This window comes from Equus caballus, chromosome 1, assembly GCF_041296265.1.
Source record: "Equus caballus isolate H_3958 breed thoroughbred chromosome 1, TB-T2T, whole genome shotgun sequence".
NCBI classification, from domain to species: domain Eukaryota; kingdom Metazoa; phylum Chordata; class Mammalia; order Perissodactyla; family Equidae; genus Equus; species Equus caballus.
In genome coordinates this window covers 198,076,640-198,096,048 of record NC_091684.1, presented here as the reverse complement: position 1 = coordinate 198,096,048, position 19,409 = coordinate 198,076,640, and the positions used below count along the sequence as shown (strand labels likewise).

Here is a 19,409-nt window from a genome sequence, read left to right as displayed (position 1 = left end):
ACATTAAAGACTAGGATATTCAAAAGCAACTGCATATACAGGGGGAATCAGAAACTCACCACACATGCCCAGGGAAAGGCACAAGCTCTCAAGAGACCTGAGAAGACCTCAAGTTTATACCTCAGGCTGAGCCTCAGCATGAAGACAGCCTACAACTATTAAAAAAATCAAAACAAAAACCTCCCAAACCAGCAAATCCTGGGGAAGGAGGAGAATCTGACTTTCAGAGATACCACATTATTAGATTCAAATGTCCAGTTTTCAACAACAACAAAAAATCACAAGGCATAGAAAGAAACAGGAACGTATGGCCCATTCTAAGGGAAAAAATAAACCAACAGAAACTGCCCCAGAGAAAGGCTAGATGGCAGACCTATTAGACAAAGACTTTAAAACAACTGTCTTAAAGAGGCTCCAGGAACTAAAGGAAAGTGCGGAGAAAGTCAAGAAAACAATGTATAAAGAAAATGGAAATATCACTAAAGAGACAGGAGACTTTTTAAAAAAGAAACCAAAAAGAAATTTTACAGCTGAAAAGTACAATAACTGAAAAATTCACTAGAGGAATTCAAAGGAATATCTGAGCAGATAGAAGAAAGAACCAGCAGGAGCCGGCTCTGTGGCCCAGTGGTTAAGTTTGCACACTCCACTTGGGCAGCCCAGAGTTTCACCGGTTTGAATCCTGGGCACTGACATGGCACTGCTCATCAAGCCATGCTGAGGTGGCATCCCACATGCCACAACTAAAAATACACAACTATGTACCAGGGGGGCTTTGGGGAGAAAAAAGGAAAATAAAATCTTAAAAAATAAAAAATCAAAATAAAACCATAAAAGAACAATTTTGGCAAGGATGTAGAGAAATTGCAACCCTTGTGCACTGTGGTGGGAATGTAAAATTGTACAGCTATTGTGGAATACAGTATGGTAGTTCCTCAAAAAATTAAAAATAGGGGCCAGCCCCATGGCCGAGTGGTTAAGTTTGCATGCTCCGCTGCAGCAGCCCAGGGTTTGGCTGGTTCCGATCCTGGGCGCGGACATGGCACCACTCATCAGGCCACGGTGAAGTGGCGTCCCATGTGCCACAACTGGAAGGACGCACAACTAGAATATACAACTGTGTACTGGGGGGATCTGGGGAGAAAAAAAATAATAAAAATAAAAAATAATAAAATTAAAAAAACAAAAAAATTAAAAATAGAATTACCATACGATTCAGCAATTCCACTTCAAGGTATATACCCAAAGAATTAAAATTAGGGTTTTAGAGATACTTGTACACCCATGTTCGTAACAGCATTATTTACAATTGCTAAAACAAGGAAGCGACCCAAGTATTTATTGACGGATGAATGGATAAGCAAAAGCTGGTATCCATGTACAATGGAATATTATTCAGCCTTAAGAGGGAAGAAAATTCTGACATATGCTACGACATGGATGAACCTTGAGGGCATTATGTTAAGTGAAATAAGACAGTCATAAGAAGACAAATACTGTATCATTCCACTTATATGAGAATGTTAAAGTAGTCCACATGATAGAGAGAGAAAGTAGAATGGTGGTTGCCAGGGGCTGAGGGGTAGGAAGGAATGGGGAGCTGGAGTCTAATGGGGACAGATGTTTTGCAGGATGAAAAGAGTTCTGGATGGCAGTGATGGTTGTCCAACAACATGGATGTACTTAATACCACTGAACTGTACACTTAAAAATGACTAAGATGGTAAATTTTATGTGTATCTTAACACAATAAGAAAATGAGAAAAAAAGAGATGCAAAACTTTAAAACCAAATATTATAGGAGAATATTTTATAACGCTGAGGTAGGGGGAGATTTCTTAAAATACAAAGAGTACAGAACAAAGGAAAATATTGACTACTTTTAAATATAAAACTTTTGTTTATTAAAATATACCATCAAGAGAGCAAAGTCAAATCACAAAGTGGCAAAAGATACATATAAGACAAATAACCAAAAAAGGACTTATATCAAAGCAAAGAATTTGTACAAAGCAGGAAGAAAAATATAACCTAATAAAATAGCTGCAAAGGGCCAACAGCACAGAGTAGGAAATATGAATGGCTAATAAATATATGAAAATGTACTCACATCTCTTTGGTAATCAGTAAAACGTGGATTTAAACCACAATGAGATATCATTCCACACCTATTATAATACCAGGTGTGGGTGAAGATGTGGAGGGAACAAAATATTCTGTGGAAAAATACATACCCTAGATTCCATTTATATTAGGTTCTTACAATTGTAAAACTAAATAATATTATTTTATATATATAATATTAAATATAGACATTTTATAAATATATATAAACGATCAAGAAATGAGAAACACCAAATTTATGAAACCAAAGTTTATCTTTGGCAAGGAGTAAGGAGAGGCTGCCATTAAGGAGAGGCCCAAAAGCAGTGTCAAAATATTGATCAAGTTATATTTCTTAGGCTGAGGAGGGGGATACAGGTGCTCATTATTATTCTTTTTAAACCAAGCATCCATATTTTATATGTTCTTTTGTATATAGACATTTTTCATAATAAAATTTTTATGTAAAAGAGGAAGAGGCTCCAAATTTTAAAATACTCCCAATTTTTTTATGACTAAAATTATCTCAGTAAAAGTACAGGTTGCACTTACAGTCTAGTCACTGGTTCTAACGATAACAAAAGCTGCAGAGTTTGAAACGGAGTTTGAAGCGGAGATATATAATCTAGGAGTCATCAAGACAAGGTGTGAGCAGATACGAAGTATAAAAAAAATATATATCTATAGGAAAATTGTATTTGAAAAAAGATAGAGGGAAGGCAAATTAAATTAGAAAAACGGGGAGGGGAGTCTGTAGGGGAAGTACATGTATGACCCAGTAGTAATTTTATTTTGTTTCAGGATAAATAGATATACAGAAAATAGGCAAGTAAAAAGGGACAAACAGTCTCATTTCAAGAAAAATAGAGTACAGCCAAGTGGAAAAGAAAGATCAGGAGGTAAGTCTACTATACTTAAGATTGTTTTTACATTTCTCCAAAGAAAGTATATGAATGACCAGCAAGTACATGAAAAGGTACTTAACATCACTAATCATCAGGGAAATGCAGATCAAAACCATAATGAGTATCACCTCACACCTGCCAGACTGGCCATCATCAAAAAGACAAGAAATAAGAAGGATGGCGAGGATGTGGAGAAAAGGGAACCCTCATGCACTGTTGGTGGGACTGTAAATTGCCACAGCCACTATGGAAAACAGCATGGAGGATCCTCAAAAACTTAAAAATAGAACTAGTTAAAAATACGATCTAGTAATTCCACTTGTGAGAATTTTCCAAAGGAAACAAAAATACTAACTCAAACAGTTATCTACATCCTCATGTTCATAGCAGCATTATTTACAATAGCCAAGACATGGAAGTGTCCATCGATGGATGAATGGATAATGGGTAATGAAAATGTGATACATTGTATATACAATGGAATAAAATTCAGCCATAAAAAAACGAGGAAAACCTATTATTTTTGACAACATGGATGGACCTTGAAGCATTATGCTAAGTGAAACAAGCCAGACAGAGAAAGACAAATACTGTATGATTGCACTGATCTGTGGAATCGAAAAAACAAACACCAGATTCGTAGAAAAAGAGGTCAGATTTGCGGTTACCAGAGGTGGAGGGTAGATGGAGGGGGAATTGGAGGAAGGCGGCCAAAAGGTACAAACTTCCAGTTACAAGATAAATAAGTACTGGGGATGTAATGTACAACATGGTGACTACAGTTAACACTGCTGTATGGTATATAGGAAAGTCAAGAGGATAAATCCTAGGAGCTTTCATCACAAGGAGAAATTTCTTTCCTTTTTTTCTTTTCTTCTTTCTTTCCTTTTTATTGTATCTAGGGAATGAAGGATGTTAGCTGAACCTATTAGCGTAATCATTTCACAATATAAGTAAATCAAACCATCACGCTGTACACCCTAAACTTACACAGTGATGTGTGTCAATTATTTCTCAATAAAACTGGGGAAAAAAAGATTTTTAATCTTTCCTCAAAAAACAAAAGTAGAAACCTAAAAGTTAATTTTCAACAAACGCCTTTTCAACAGACATTTCGTATACTTATTGTGAAATTAAGATGGTTTCTGTTTTTTTTTTACATCACCACACTGATCAAAGATAGTTTAAAAAAATAGGATAAAAAATAGAATAGGAAAAGCTGAACTTTAGTGCAAATATTACTTTTCTAAAGCAATATTGCACTGACAGTTTCTGTTACATTGTAGAAAACTCAAATTCCCATGTGGTATTCCAAGTTTTTAAGTAACTGTAATCAACAAAACAAAAAAGGGTGCACTTCTGTTTTGTTTCTGGTCCTACTTAAGCTCTACACCCAACAGTGGAAGACTGCTTTCTGGGCTACTGTCTCTGATAGTCATCTCTCGCCTTTATTTGCCACACTAGCATGTTCTCTGCTGTCTTTTCTAGACTAAGATGATTAGGTTTATAGAGCATTGATTTCTCATACCAGCGGACGCCTAGATGGGCTTGCTGTGGCACCTTTTGGCAAACTAACCTTTTGCCTCCTTGTCCTCATCACATGGACTGGGGAAGCAACTCTAAATTTAAGTCCTAGATCTATAACTTATAAATTATGAAACCTCTGGCAAGTTACTCATACTCTCTTAGTCTCAGATTCCTTATATTAAAATAAGGATAATAATACCTACCTTTGAAGAATTGACTTTTAAATGCTTAAATTTATTCAAACTTCTAGTTCAGTATAGATTTAGGTACAGGTGGTGGAATTCTTAGTTCTACTCACAGACCTCATGGCCCTTGTAGAACCCTAACAGGTCTCTGACCACTCGTACAAAAATAGTACCTGTCCTATGGTCCTGTAGGGCTCTTATCTAAATTTCAGGTCTCCTGTATAGATTTTGCCAATATCTCTCTTGCCCTTTTCTTGGAAATCACTATATTTTGCAATTCTGGATAGTCTACCTTTGCCCTCTGCCCTTTGCTTTCTAACCTGTCTGAAAAATGTTTATTTAGCTAGATAATAAGGTCAGTTTACTGTCTTGTTTCATAAGCTATCACCTGAGTTTTTTCTCATCAGAGACCTCAGGTTTCTACAAGGGCCTATTTTCTCTACTACATTACCTTCACACCAGGCCCCACTGTCTTATAAAAACATTCCACAGCACCATGTCACAGAAAACAACTTAGAAGACAACTCTAGGTTCTAATCTCAGTCCTCTAATTTACTAAATAAGTGTCTTGCGCGAAGTTATTTAGCCTATCGGAGTCTCAGTTTTTTCATTTGCAAAATAGGGAATATGTCCTGCCAACCTAAGAGGTCAAAGATCAAATGCAATAATGCAGGTGAATGTGCCTTGAAAATGGCCACTTTCTGTGATGCAGAAGGTATAATCCACTCAACAAAGAGGCAGCATTGCATAGTGGTGAAGGTGAAAGAGTCTGAGGTCAAGCTGCCAGAGCTGGAATCCTGGTTCTATCACTTACCTTTTAATATGTAAAATCAGGATTCTAGTACCTATCTCCTATGATATTAGCTCAATGATGTTAGCTATTACTGTTCATGAAATGCCCACTATGTGTCAGGCATTGTACTAGGCGCTGCTAATAAAATGGAATCAAGACAGACAGGACTAACATCTTTGCCCCAAACCTTCATCTCTTACTCCATATGCTACATTTTCTAAGTCATTTATGTAATATATACTTTAAAGCAAAGAAAAAATCTGAGTAGTAAAGCATTTCCACAGATCATCAAGATAGGACTCCATGATTTCACTATTTTTTTTCTGTGAAGATTTCCAGTGAACACAAAGTGACTCCAGTATTTCTTTTCCCAATTTATCACTTGAACGGAAACTTTCTTCATGACTTCTGGGTAAACTATCCGGGACTTTCTATCAAATACAAATAATCTAAGATAGTGTTTCTGAAAGTAACATCCAAAGACCAGCAGCCAGCTACCCAATCATCTAAATTGTTAATTAAAAGGCAGATTCCTAGACCCCATTTCAGAACTATTGATCCAAAAGCTCTGGCTGGAAGATGTGGGAATCTGCATTTCTAACAAGTTCCCAATGTGATTTTTATGCAAATCCTATTTGAGAACCACATTCCCAAGAGAGAAAAAACTTCCACTATATAAGAAATCTGTAACCAAAGGAAATAATGAAGATTAATGATCCAAAGCTTCAAGAAGGAGGAAAATTTCAATACTCAGAATAAATTTTCACATGCCTGTCTCTTAATAGGGTGGAGTCATCAATGCTCAGAATACACACCCTAACTGAATGTTCAAGAAATCCCTATTTTAGAAGCCACGGGAAAACATGAAAAAGGGACACTCTGAAAGAGCTCACCCATATTTCAGAAGAAGCAAAGAAAACTGTGTTATTGCAAGGGTCACACCTACTGAAATTGAGATTTGGTGATCTCAGAAAATGGAACCGGTTTCTCTTAAACTCAGACAACGACAGACAAACCTCCCTGTTCCAGGGCCCCACATCTACCACGAGGCCTGGATACTCTCTCAAATGTAAACCTCGCCTATTGGGAGTTAACTTGGTCCTGTGACCAATCAAAAGCAAGGAGAAATATGGTCTTTTGATAAAAGTAAACCGAAATAACCAATTAAAATTTAAATTTATACCTCTTGGCCCGATGGACTGTTATAGATGTCACTGAGACACAGAAGAGAACCAAGGAGCTCCAAATTCCTAATGGACGTAAACTTTCCAAATACTAACAATTCAAAGCTAATGAATAAAATAGTTCTCTACCCACCAAGCCACAGCGGCCTGCGTCAGCTCGTGTTCAGATAATCAAATGCCCTAAAAGGCTTTAGTTCCTAAGATGGTAGTGAGTTTAGCACTGTGACTGGAAGAAACGGGAGCGAGGGCGGTAACGACGCCCACCTGCCGCGCGGGCGGCGGCGGCCCGGAGGCGCAGGCGGGCGGCTCCCCTGCGGCGCGCCCCGGCCCGACGCCCCGCTCTCCGCCTGCGCGAGCACCGCCCACCCACTCCCCGCGTGAACCCCCGGCCTGGCCTCCCCTCCCCCGCCTCGGCCTGGTGCTGAATCACGAGCCCAGTATCTCCAAAAGGTAACATCGGAGAACAATGCCACCCTAGGGCCGGCCCGGATGGGCACCAGGTGGGGTGGGGCGGAGGCTGGAAACCCCAACTTTGCTTCCTTCTCCCCCGATTCCCACCCCACCCCTGAATTAAAACGAAGCCTGCAGCACCGGGGTCTCCCAGGCGGGCACCCCTTCTCCCGGGCTGCCGGGTTCTGCAGGCTGCCGCCGCCCCCGCCGCCTCATTGTTCCATCGCCGCGGCCCGCGGTCAGCGCCGTGGGAGCCCCGGCCCCCGCCCTCGCGCCGGTGGGCGCTGTCCAAATGCTGGGGCAGGAGGACGGGGCGGGCAAGGGCAGCCCGGGGCGCAGCGAGCCGGCTCCCGGGGCCGCCGGCAGACAGGGCGCAGCTCGGCCGCCGGCCCCCGCCCCGGACGCCGTGGCCGCTGGCGCGGGCGGCGCTCGGCCTCCTCGTCCGCACAGGCAGCAAGCGGAGGGCCAGTCCCGGGCAGCTGCAGGAGGGACCTGCGCTACTCACCCCAGCTGTTCCTGTCCCTGCGGTTCTTGGCCATGGTGGTCGCGCGGGGGCGGAGAGGCGCGGCCACAGCGCTCGCTGTCCCTTCCCGGGCGCAGGTGCTGGCCGAGGGCTGTGCCCGCGCTGGGCGCGCTCCACTCCACTCGCAGGAGGCTGCTGTGGCGCTGGAGGAAGGCGTGGGGAGAAGGGAGGAGAAAGCGGATGAGCCAGGCTCAGCATCACCAGCCCGAGTTCACACAAATACAGCGTCACACCCTCCCTGCCTCAGCCCACCCCCAGGGCGTGAAGACAGTGACAGACGAGGTTTTGCGACGTTTTCAATAGAAACACACACACAAATAAACAGCACTCTTCACACGCTCAAAGAATTTAACAGCACCATCCAGTCACAAATACACAAACTGCATTATTCTGCGTGGTCAAATACCTGTCTCCTAGAACAGTCACGCATTAGTACAAACATGCTGGCAACGTTTATACAGCCAAAGAAGTTAAAATAATCTGCGTTTATCTATCAGGCACCATTTTCCCGCATTTTAAAAGCAAGGTCATGTTGGTAAAGACCGTACCATGCATTTTTGTACCTGGATACTGAACAGGCCAGAGGCCTATCTTTTAAAATTAGGATAGCAAAATTTAGATCAAGAAGATAAAGATAAATGAAAGCTGGAGAGTCAGCACTAGCTGTAACTAACTCAATATCTAGTGGGCAAAGTTTCCCAATAGATTTGCAGAGATAAAGTCTGGAGTTATATTGGCAAATATTTTAAGTAAAGTCATACTACATAGTCTGGATGAGCCTTGGCAGCCACAAAGGCTGCAAACAGTTTTGAATGGAATGCAAAAGGCAATACATACTTTTTAAAGATAGCCTCAGTCTCTCCCTTTTCACTGATTTCTTCCTCTCCACCTACAAACTTAGTTTTCAGTATCCTAGAATCACTGTCCCTTCATTCTACTTGACCCTCAAGACACCATGCCATTCCTCACCTCCCCACAGAGTGTCCCCTGGCATTTGGCTGTTGCCCACACTGGACAGATCAGTTCTGCCTGGGAGATTACTGCCAGCCTGTTAATTACCAGATCCTTGGTCTCTGCTTATTCCTCATCCAAAGCAACTCCTCACCCTATATTCCCTTAACCAAATTTACTATGGTGGCTTCAGACAGGACCTCCATGCTGATGATTCCCAAATCTATACTTCTAGTCTTAGGCTCTCTTAAGGAGAGAAAGTCATCATACCAGAGCTGAATTTATAACTGCCTGAGGTCATCTTCACTTTCTTTTCCTACTGACACTTCAAAATCAACATGTCCAAAACCAAACTCTCACCCACTACTGCCAAATCTTACGCATTCTACATTTTGGTTAATAGTTGTAGTGACCTCAGAGCTGTGAACACTGTCAACCAAGTGTACGTTATGGTTTTAAAGGGGACTGTGTTCAATGGAGTTGCATTCCCCAAACACTAATGAAACAACATAGGAAGACAGAAATTATCTCACCCTATAGCTGCAAACCAAATTCACAGAACAAAAAGAAGTGTGTTCTGCTCTTCTTGTATTTCTTTACTATAATTCTCAACTCACATTCCAGCCTGATGATCCCTTTCAAGTGAATCCCATTAAATAAGAGTACAGTAGATTCCACCAAAAAAAATTGTTATAAAATTCAATACCTATTCCTATTTGAAAAAGAAATTTATTTTTATAAAGCCCTTTTCCTTTGTAATTGATAAGTAATCTCTAGGATAATACTTGAGACTGTGTGAACATCTTGGCCAAGAACTTTTCATCCAGTGGTTTTTAGCATCCATTGTTATCTTTGCCTGAATCGACTTTACATTAGCGATTAAAGTGGTGATTTTTAAATAATTATATCATTTCTTACATTTTACATGTAGTAGTTGGCATTCCCTCTCCTACCTTTGTTTGTTGAGTACCATTATGGATTAATGAAATCTAAAAAAAAAATTTTTTGTGGTATGTACCATCATTCTCTTTAATGCTCAAATTGCCCTAAATTTGGCCAATGGGAGTCTCTTCAAGTTAACACTTGTGTTCTTTTAACATGTCCTATTGGTCTTTGGTCACTTCCTTGTTTTCTGGCACAAGAAAACATTTCAAGTTTCCCTTGTATTTTCCATGCCTCAGACTAGAATTAGCCACTTCTCCAAGAAGCTCTAGCTCCTTTTAATGAGAAAAGGCATTTAGAAACCAAGATCTAGGTGCTAGTCCTGCTTATTGCTGGCTGGAGTTTCACTGTTTTAGACTCTGTCAGTGAACACTGTTAGAGAGAAGATTTGTTTTTTAAAACTATAAATTTAATCTACTCCAGAGAAATAGCTCCAACAGTATGAAAATACGCATATACAGGGTTATTTATTGCAGCATTCTTTGTAATTGCAAGGTACTGGAAAAAAATCTAAATGCCCATATATAAGAGAGAGGTTGAAAACAGTGTAACACAGTAGATACACAGTAGAATACTATGCAGCTGTAAAAAAGAACACAGAAGATTTTTATGAACTGATACAGATTTCCACAATATACTGTTAAATGGAAGAAAAAAAATCAAAGTGTAAATGCTTTACCCATCCTGTAAGAAAGAAAAGGATATGAAAAAATAAATGTATCTGCTCATCTGTACAAAAGAAATACAGGAGGGATAAAGCAGAAACCAATGAGATCAGTTACCTGTGGGAGATGGGTGGAAATGGCCACCTACTGGAGATGGGTGGGGAGCAATGGGAGAATGGGAGCAGGGTATTAGGGATGAGGAGGACTGATACTTCTCTATATGTAACCTTTTTATATAGCTCTGACTCTAGACCCATGGCAATGTTTCACATTCTCCAAAATAAATAAATACTAATTGAAATCAACCAGGATATGGGGTGGGGGTGGGGATGGAGGCTCAAAATGGAATTACAAACAGCAAAAAACAAGTGAACCTAACTGTGTTACAGGTGAATAACATAACTACACTGATGAGTGCAGGAAGAAAAGAACTAACCTGAGGAACTCTAGAAAACAGTACTTTCACTGAATGCTCTAAGAGTAAAGAAAAAAGCTGTACATAAGTACTATACCTAGTTCATAATTTTTCTTCTCCCAGGACATACATGGGTTAGAAATTCTGGAATTACTTTATGTAAGCACTAGGATTGAACAAATATATGGTGCATATTCAGAGCTGATTTCTCGCTGCTGGAGATAAAGTTATAATAAGGAAACAGAGAAGGACAGAATGAACCCTGTGGCACTGAACGGGAATCCGAGGTATCAATGTTACGATAAAAAATGGGCAAAGGCTCTAAGTAGACATTTCTACATAGAAGATATACAAATGGCCAATAAGCACATGAAAAGATGATTAAGCTCGTTAGTTACTAGGGAAACGCAAATCAAAACCACAAGGTACCACTCCATATTAACTAAGATGACTATAAACAAAAAGACAGACAATAACAAGTGTTGGTGAGAGAAACTGGCACACTCATACACTGTTTGTAGGAATATAAAATGGTGCCACCCCTTTGGAAAACAGTCTGGCAGCTTTTCAAAAAGTTAAATGGAGTTACCATGTGGCCCAGCAATTCTACTCATAGATATATATCCAAAAGAAATGAAAACATATGTTCATGCAAAAAACTTGTACAGGAATCTTCATAATAGAATTATTCATAGTAGCCAAAAGGTAGAAACAATCTAAATGCCAAATAACTGACGAATGGATAAACAAAATATGGTATATCCATACAATGAAATATTATTTGACTATAAAAAGGAATGAAGTACTGATATATGTTACACCATGGTGGGATCTTGAAAACGTTATTTTAACTGAAAGAAGCCAATCACAAAGACCACATATTGTATGATTCCATTTATACAAACTGTCCAGAATTGGCAAATCTATAGAGACAAAAAGTAGATTAATGATTGCCTAGGGCTGGGGAGGATGGGTGGGAGATTGGGGAGAAACTGGAGAGTGACTGATACTGAGTACACGGTTTCTTTTTGGGGCAATGAAACTGTATTAAAATTGATTATGAAATCAATTCTGTACAACTCTGTAAATATACTAAAAATCACTGAATTATACAATTTACATTGGGGAATTATATGGTATGTGAATTGTGTCTCAATAAGACTGTTTTTAAAAAGTCAAGGTCAAGTTTACTTTAAATTAGAAAAAAGAAGAAAAGGTATTGTTACTTTAGTACTCGAGATCCTCTCTCTTCCTTTTTTTATTATTTATCTTTATTTTATTGAGGTCATAATAGTTTATAACTGTGAAATTTCAGTTGTACATTATTATTTGTCAGTCACCACACATATGTGCCCCTTCACCCTTATGTACACTTCCCAACCGCCTTCCCCGCTGGTAACCACTAATCTGTTCTCTTTGTCCATGTGTTTATCTTCCACATATGAGTGAAATCATACAGGGTTTGTCTTTCTCTGGCTTATTTCGCTGAAAATGCATCAATGTTTTCGCAAATAGGACAATTTTGTCTTTTTTATGGCTGAGTAGTATTTCATTGTATATATATACCACATCTTTATCCTTTTATCAGTTGAAGTCACTTGGGTTGCTTCCATGTCTTGGCTATTGTGAATAATGCTGTAATGAACATAGGGGTGCATAAATCTCTTTGAATTGTTGATTTCAAGTTCTTTGGATAAATACCCAGTAGTGGGGTAGCTGGGTCGTATGGTATATCTATTTTAACTTTTTTGAGAAATATCCATACTGTTTTCCATAGTGGCTGAACCATTTTGCTTTCCTACCAGCAGTGTAGGAGGATTCCCTTTTTTCCACATCCTCTCCAACATTTGTTGGTTTTTGTCTTGGTAATTATAGCCATTCTAACAGGTGTAAGGGGGATATCTCATTGTAGTTTTAATTTGCATTTCCCTATTGATTAGTGATGTCGAACATCTTTTCATGTGCCTGTTGGCCATCTGTGTATCAACTTTGGAAAAATGTTCATATCCTCAGCCCATTTTTTGATCAGGTTTTGTTTTTTTGTTGTTGAGTTGTATGAGTTTTTTATATATTTTGGAGATTAACCCCTTGTTGGATATATGATTTGCAAATATTTTCTCCTAGCTGTTGGGTTGCCTTTTCATTTTGTTCCTGGTTTCCTTTACCTTGCAGAAGCTCTTTAGTCTGATGTCCCATTTGTTTATTTTTTGTTTTGTTTCCCTTGCCTGAATAGACATGGTCTTTGAAAAGATCCTTCTAAGACCAATGTCAAAGAGTGTACTGCCTATACTTTCTTCTAGTTTTATGGTTTCAGGTCTTACTTTCAAGTCTTTGATCGATTTTGAGTTAATTTTTGTGTATGGTGAAAGATAATGGTCTACTTTCATTCTTTCACATGTGGCTGTCCAGTTTTCCCAACACCATTTGTTGAAGAGCCTTCCTTTCTCCGTTGTATGTTCATAGCTCCTTTGTCAAAGATTAGCTGTCTGTAGATGTGTGATTTTATTTCTGGGCTTTCCATTCTGTTCCATTGATCTGTGTCTGTTTTTGTACCAGGACCATGCTCTTTTGATTACTAGAGCTTTGTAGTATATTTTGAAGTCAGGGTTTGTGATGCCTCCAGCTTTGTTCCTTTTTCTCAGGACTGCTTTAGCTATTCGGGGTCTTTTGTTGTCCCATATGAATTTTAGAATTCTTTGTTCTATTTCCATGAAGAATGTCATTGGGATTCTGATTGGGATTGCATTGAATCTGTAGATTGCTTTAGGTAGTTTGGACATTTTAACTATGTCTGTTCTTCCAGTCTATGAGCATGGAACATCTTTTCTTTTCTTTATGTCATCATCAATTTCTTTCAATAATGTCTTATAGTTTTCATCATATAGGTCTTTTGCCTCCTTGGTTGAATTTATTCCTAGATATTTTATTCTTTTTGTTGCAGTTGTAAACGGGATTGTATTCTTGAGTTCTCTGTTAGTTCGTTATTAGAGTATAGAAATGCAACTGATTTTTTCCAGTTGATTTCATACCCTGCAATTTTGCTGTAGTAGTTGATTATTTCTAATAATTTTCTGATGGATTCTTTAAGGTTTTCCATATATAAAATCACATCACCTGCAAAGAACAAAAGTTTCCTTTCTTCATTGCCAATTTGGATATCTTTTACTTCTTTTTCTTGCCTAATTTCTCTGGCCAAAACCTCCAGTGCTATGTTGAATAATAGTGACTAGAGTGGGCACCCTTGTCTTGTTCCTGTTCTCAGAGGATGGCTTTCAGTTTTTCCCTGTTGAGCATGATGTTGGCTGTGGGTTTGTCATATATAGCCTTTATTATGTTGAGGTACTTTCCTTCTACACCCATTTTATTGAGAGTTTTTATCATAAACGGATGTTGGATCTTGTCAAATGCTTTCTCTGCATCCATGTAGATGATCATATGGAGTTGTTTGTTTGGGTTTTTTTGGTGAGGAAGATTGGGCTAACATCTATTGCCAATCTTCCTCTTTTTGCCTGAGGAAAATTGTCCCTGAGATAACATTTGTGGCAATCTTCCTCTGTTTTGTATTTTGGACACCACCACAGCATGGCTTGATGAGCGGTGTGTAGGTCCACCCAAGGATCTGAACCTGCAAACCCCAGGCCACCAAAGGGGAGCACACAAACTTAACCACTACACCACCAGGCCAGCCCTGATCATGTGGTTTTTACTCCTCATTTTGTTAATGTGATGTATCACACTGATTGATTTGCAGATGTTGAACCATCCCTATAGATTTATCCCCGGTATAAATCTCACTTGATCATGGTGTATGATCCTTTTAACGTATTGCTATATTTGGTTTTCCAATATTTTGTTGAGGATTTTTGCATCTATGTTAATCAGTGATATTGGCCTGTAATTTTCCTTCTTTGTGTTGTCCTTGTCTGGCTTTGGGATCAGGGTAATGTTGGCCTCATAGAATGTGCTAGGAAGTATTTTGTCTTCTTCCATTTTTTGGAATAGTTTGAGAAGGACAGGTATTATATCTTCTTTGAATGTTTGGTAGAATTCTCCAGGGAAGCTATCTGGTCCCAGACTTTTATTTTTTGGGAGATTTTTGATTACTGTTTCAATCTCTTTACTTGTGATTGGTCTGTTCAGATTCTCTATTTCTTCTTGATTCAGTTTTGGGAGGTTGTATCAATCTAAGAACTTATCCATTTCTCCTAAACTATCCCATTTGTTGGCATATTATTTTTCACAGTATTCTCTTATAATTGTTTATATTTCTGTGGTATCCATTGTAATTTCTCCTCTTCATTTCTAATTTTATTTATTTGAGCCTTCTCTCTTTTTTTCTTAGTGAGTCTGGCTAAGCGTTTGTCAATTTTGTTTATCTTCTCAAAAAACCAGCTCTTAGTTTCATTGATCCTTTCTACTCTTTTTTGTTTCAATTTCATTTATTTCTGCTCTAATTTTTATTATTTCCCTCCTTCTGCTGACTTTGGGCTTTGTTTGTTCTTCTTTTTCTCATCCTTCTAGATGTAGTTTAAGATTGCTTACTTGAGATTTTTCTTGTTTGTTAAAGTGGGCCTGTATTGCTATGAATTTCCTTCTTAGGGCTGCTTTTGTTGTATCCCATATGAGTCAGTATGGTGTATTTTCATTTTCATTTGTCTCTAGGTATTTTTTGAGTTTTCCTCTAATTTCTTCAATAATCCATTGGTTGTTCAGTAGCACATTGTTTAGTCTCCACATATTTGTCACTTTCCCAGATTTCTTCTTGTAGTTGATTTCTAGTTTCATAGCTTATGGTCAGAAAAGATGCTTGAGATGATTTCAATCTTCTTAAATTTGTTGAGGCTTGCCTTGTTTCCCAACAGATGGTCTATCTTTGAGAATGTTCCATGGGCACCTGAGAAGAATGTGTATTCTGCTGTTTTTGGATGGAGTGTTCTGTATCTATCTATTAAGTCCATCTGGTCTAGTTTTTCATTTAACTATTTCCTCGTTGACTTTCTGTCTGGATGATCTATCCATTGATGTAAGTGTGTGCTACAGTCCCCTATTATTATTGTGTTGCTGTTAATATCTCCTTTTAGGTCTGTTAATAGTTGCTCTATGTACTTTGGTCCTCCTGTGTTCAGTGCATATATAATTACAAAGGGTATGTTTTCTTGGTGGAGTGTCTCTTTTATCATTATATACTGACTCTCTTTCTCTCTCATTGCCTGTTTCATCTTGAAGTCTACTTTGTCTGATATAAGTATGGCAACACCCACTTTTGTTTGCTATTAACTTGGCATATCATCTCCCATCCCTTCACTCTGACCCTGTGTTTGTCTTTAGAGCTGTGTTTCCCGGAAGCAGCATATTGTTGGGTCTGGTTTTTTAATCCATCCAACCACTCTATGTCTTTTTATTGGAGAATTCAATCCATTTACATTTAGAGTGATGACTGATATATGAGGGCTTAATGCTGCCATTTTATCACTTGTTTTCCAGTTGTTCCATATTTCTCTTGTTTCTCATCCTGTGTATTTTGGACTGCCAATTCAGTTTGATGGTTCTCTATGATGGTTTTCTCAGTTTTCTCTTTATTTATTATTTGTGTCTCTGTTCTGATTTTTTGTTTAGTGGTTACTGTGACATTTGTATAAAAGATTTTGTAGATGAGACGGTCCATTTTCTGACAGCCTCTTATTTCCTTAGTCCAAGCAGGTTCTTTTCCTTTCCTCATCTCCATTTAAGTTATTGTTGTTATAACTTATTCTGTTTTGTATTGTGAGTTTGTGGTTAAAATGAAGTGATTATAGTTATTTTTTATGTCTTCCTTCCCTCTATGTTTAATGTTATAATTAAGTGTTATCTAACCTGTTCTGATAGACAGCTGCAATTCTCTGATTTTGTCTGCCTACTTATTTCCTTGCTCAAGGCTTTGTAAACCTCTTTTTTTTTTCAAGTATGAGGGCCTTCTTGATCATTTCCTGTGCTGGTTGGGGGGTGGGGTGTGGATCTTGTGGCAACGAACTCCCTCACCTTTTGTTTATCTTGGAAAGTTTTTATTTTTCCATCATATCTGAAGGATATTTTTGGTGGATAGAGTATTCTTGGCTGAAAGTTTTTGTGTTTCAGAATTTTGAATATATCATTCCACTCTCTCCTAGCCTATAAGGTTTCTGCTGAGAAATCTGCTGAAAGCCTGATAAGGGTTCCTTTGTAGTTTATTTTCTTCTGCCTTGCTGCCCTTAGTATTTTTACTTTGTTGTCTACTTTTGCCAACTTTAGTAATATATGCTTTGGAGAAGGTCTTTTTACATTGATGTAATTAGGAGTTATATCAGCTTCTTTTACTTGTAATTCCAGCTCCTTCCCCAGGCTTGGGAAGTTCTCAGCTATTATTTCTTTGAACAAGCTCTCTGCTCCTTTCTCCCTCTCTTCTCCCTTTGGAAAATCTATAATCCTTATGTTGCATTTCCTAATTGAGTGGGATATTTCTTAGAATTTCTTCATTTCTTTTTCAGGCTTAGTTCTCTCCTCCTCCTCCATCTGAAGCATTTCTATATATCTGTCCTCTAAATTGCTAATTCTGTCCTCCATAATATCAGCTCAGTTATTTAAGGACTCCAGATTTTTCTTTATCTCATTCATTGTGTTTTTCATCTCCAACATTTCTGATTGGGTTTTTTTTCCTATGGTTTCAATCTCTTTTTGTGAAGCATTCCCTTTGTTTGTTAATTTTATTCCTGATTTCATTGAACTGTCTTTCTGAGTTTTCTTGTAACTTGTTGAGTTCTTTAATGATAGCTATTTTGAATTCTCTGTCATTTAGATTGTAAATTTCTGTGCCTTCAGGATTGGCTTCTGGGTGCTTGTCATTTTCCTTCTGGTCTGGAGTGTTAATATACCTCTTCATACTATTTGATGTGGTGGATTTGTGCCTTGACATAGTGGTGGTATCTGGCTGCAGATTCCACCTGCCGCCATTTGGTGTTGGGGGGCAGGGGGAGGCAGGAGCTGTGTATTCTAAACCTGCCACGATCCCTGGCAGTTGTGCTTGTCCTCTGGAAGCTATGCTGACAGGGCCTGTGTTTGCCTGTTTGCCACCACTGCTTTATAAATGTATGCACAGGGCTCTTGTGGGGATCCCTTGCTCTGGCTGACTGACCAAGCTGGTGCACCAGGTGTGGGGAGGGGCATTTTCTTTCACATGTATGATCCTGAGGTGCTCCCACTCTGCACTCGCTGTCTGCCCTCCTGGGGTGCTCAGCTTGGTGAAGATGCCCCTGCAATTGCTTAGCCTCCTGGGAATAAAGCTTTCCCATGGGCTGGGAGACAAACTCCAAGAGCAAAGGCATTCCCATGGAGGGCTACCCCTACCCCCCCAGAGCTGCACCCAGTCCCACACCCTAGGTTGCTGCCATTTGGGGAAGGACAGGAAATTCCCTTACCTCCTTCCACTGCCTCCCCAGGGGCTCAGCACCTCCACCTTCAGGTGTATGGCTGCATGGATCTCTCATATGTCTATTGTGTTGTGTGAATGTCCTCTATTGGTTTATGAGTGTCCTTTTTGTTGCCTCTTAGGGCTTAGGAGGGAGAGTCTAAGGGAAGAGCTCACTCCACCATGATGCTGACGTCATTCTGATCGTCTTTCTTCTTAACTTCTCTGGGATGTTACTCCATAAATTTTTCCCTTTCTTCTGTATTGTCAATTATTTTTTCTTCCACTGGTTCCTTCACCATGCTCATTTCCTCCATCAGAAGAAAAGGCCTCTCTCAATCAGGAGTTTCTCAGTTGCTGACACTCCAGCTCACTCCTTCCCTCTGCACCTGGCAATCTTTGAACAGTATTTGTATCAGAACGTTTTTTGCTGCAACTCAAAATGGTTTAAACAACAAGGACATTTACTGTCACATAATTTTTTTGAAGATAGTCAGTTAATTCATCAGCTCAACATCATCATGGACTATATTACTTAGGATATGGATTTGGCTGCTGTAAAAAATTACAGTGGCTTAAGACATATATTTATTTCTCTCTGAAGAAATAATCTGAGCATAAGCCATCCAGGGCTAATACAGTGGCTTCAAAATATTAAGGAACCTAAGTTCTTTATGCTTTCTTCCACCTTTAACTTGGGACTTCCATCGTATAATCCAAGATGGCTGCTTGGGTATTCACATCTTCATTCTAGCCAGGTAGAAGGGAAGAAAGGGAAGAAGTTGATATATCCTTTCTAAAGGTACAACCCAGAAGTTTCACATATCACCTCTACTCAAATATCCTTGACCAGTAAATGTCCCACCTATTGATAAATATACCATGTATCCAACTAAAATTTAGGGGGTCTAATACTAATGAAAGAAGGGAAATGGATATTGGAGAATACCAGTAGACTTTGCCACAAGGACCAAGGTTGCACTCTACCATCCTCAGTGTCTCACCTTATTTTCTAATGTGGGCTCCTCTCATGGTTCCAAAATGGCACTTGCCATTCCAGTCATCAGAGGCAGATAGACATGCCTAGACACAGAAAAAGTCATGTCTGTGTCTTGTGTACCTTGTCAAAAGTGAGGAAATTCTTCCTATAAGCATTCCATCGGGGTTTTCCTCATGTGTCATTGTCCAGAATTGTCTAAGCCTAAACCATCCCTTTAACAAGAGGAATGAGGCTAGGCCAATCAAGATTTACTCCTCACAAGTGGGATGGGTCTCCATCTCCTCTGATGGTCATAGGCACTCAGAAAAGGTCAACAAAATTGTGGTTCTGTTAATAAGGAAAGAGG

At 39.2% G+C, this 19,409-nt stretch overlaps 1 protein-coding gene across 13 annotated transcripts in view; it reads right to left on the bottom strand.

Moving 5' to 3' along the window:
- ATL1 (atlastin GTPase 1) overlaps nucleotides 1-19,409 on the bottom strand; it is an 84,457-nt gene that overhangs the window by 55,948 nt on the left and 9,100 nt on the right. For 3 of the 13 annotated variants that reach the window (XM_070242563.1, XM_070242602.1, XM_070242566.1), the window contains 2 exons: nucleotides 18,074-18,813; nucleotides 7,653-7,813 (listed from right to left, as the gene is read on the bottom strand). In XM_070242563.1, the coding sequence (XP_070098664.1) occupies nucleotides 7,653-7,686 (34 nt within the window). In that variant the 5' untranslated portion in view covers nucleotides 7,687-7,813; nucleotides 18,074-18,813. Of the gene's footprint in view, nucleotides 1-6,696; nucleotides 7,043-7,288; nucleotides 7,528-7,652; nucleotides 9,361-18,073; nucleotides 18,814-19,409 lie in introns of those variants that run through there. The other 10 variants (XM_070242582.1, XM_023624919.2, XM_070242574.1 and 7 more) reach the window with 7 other exon arrangements.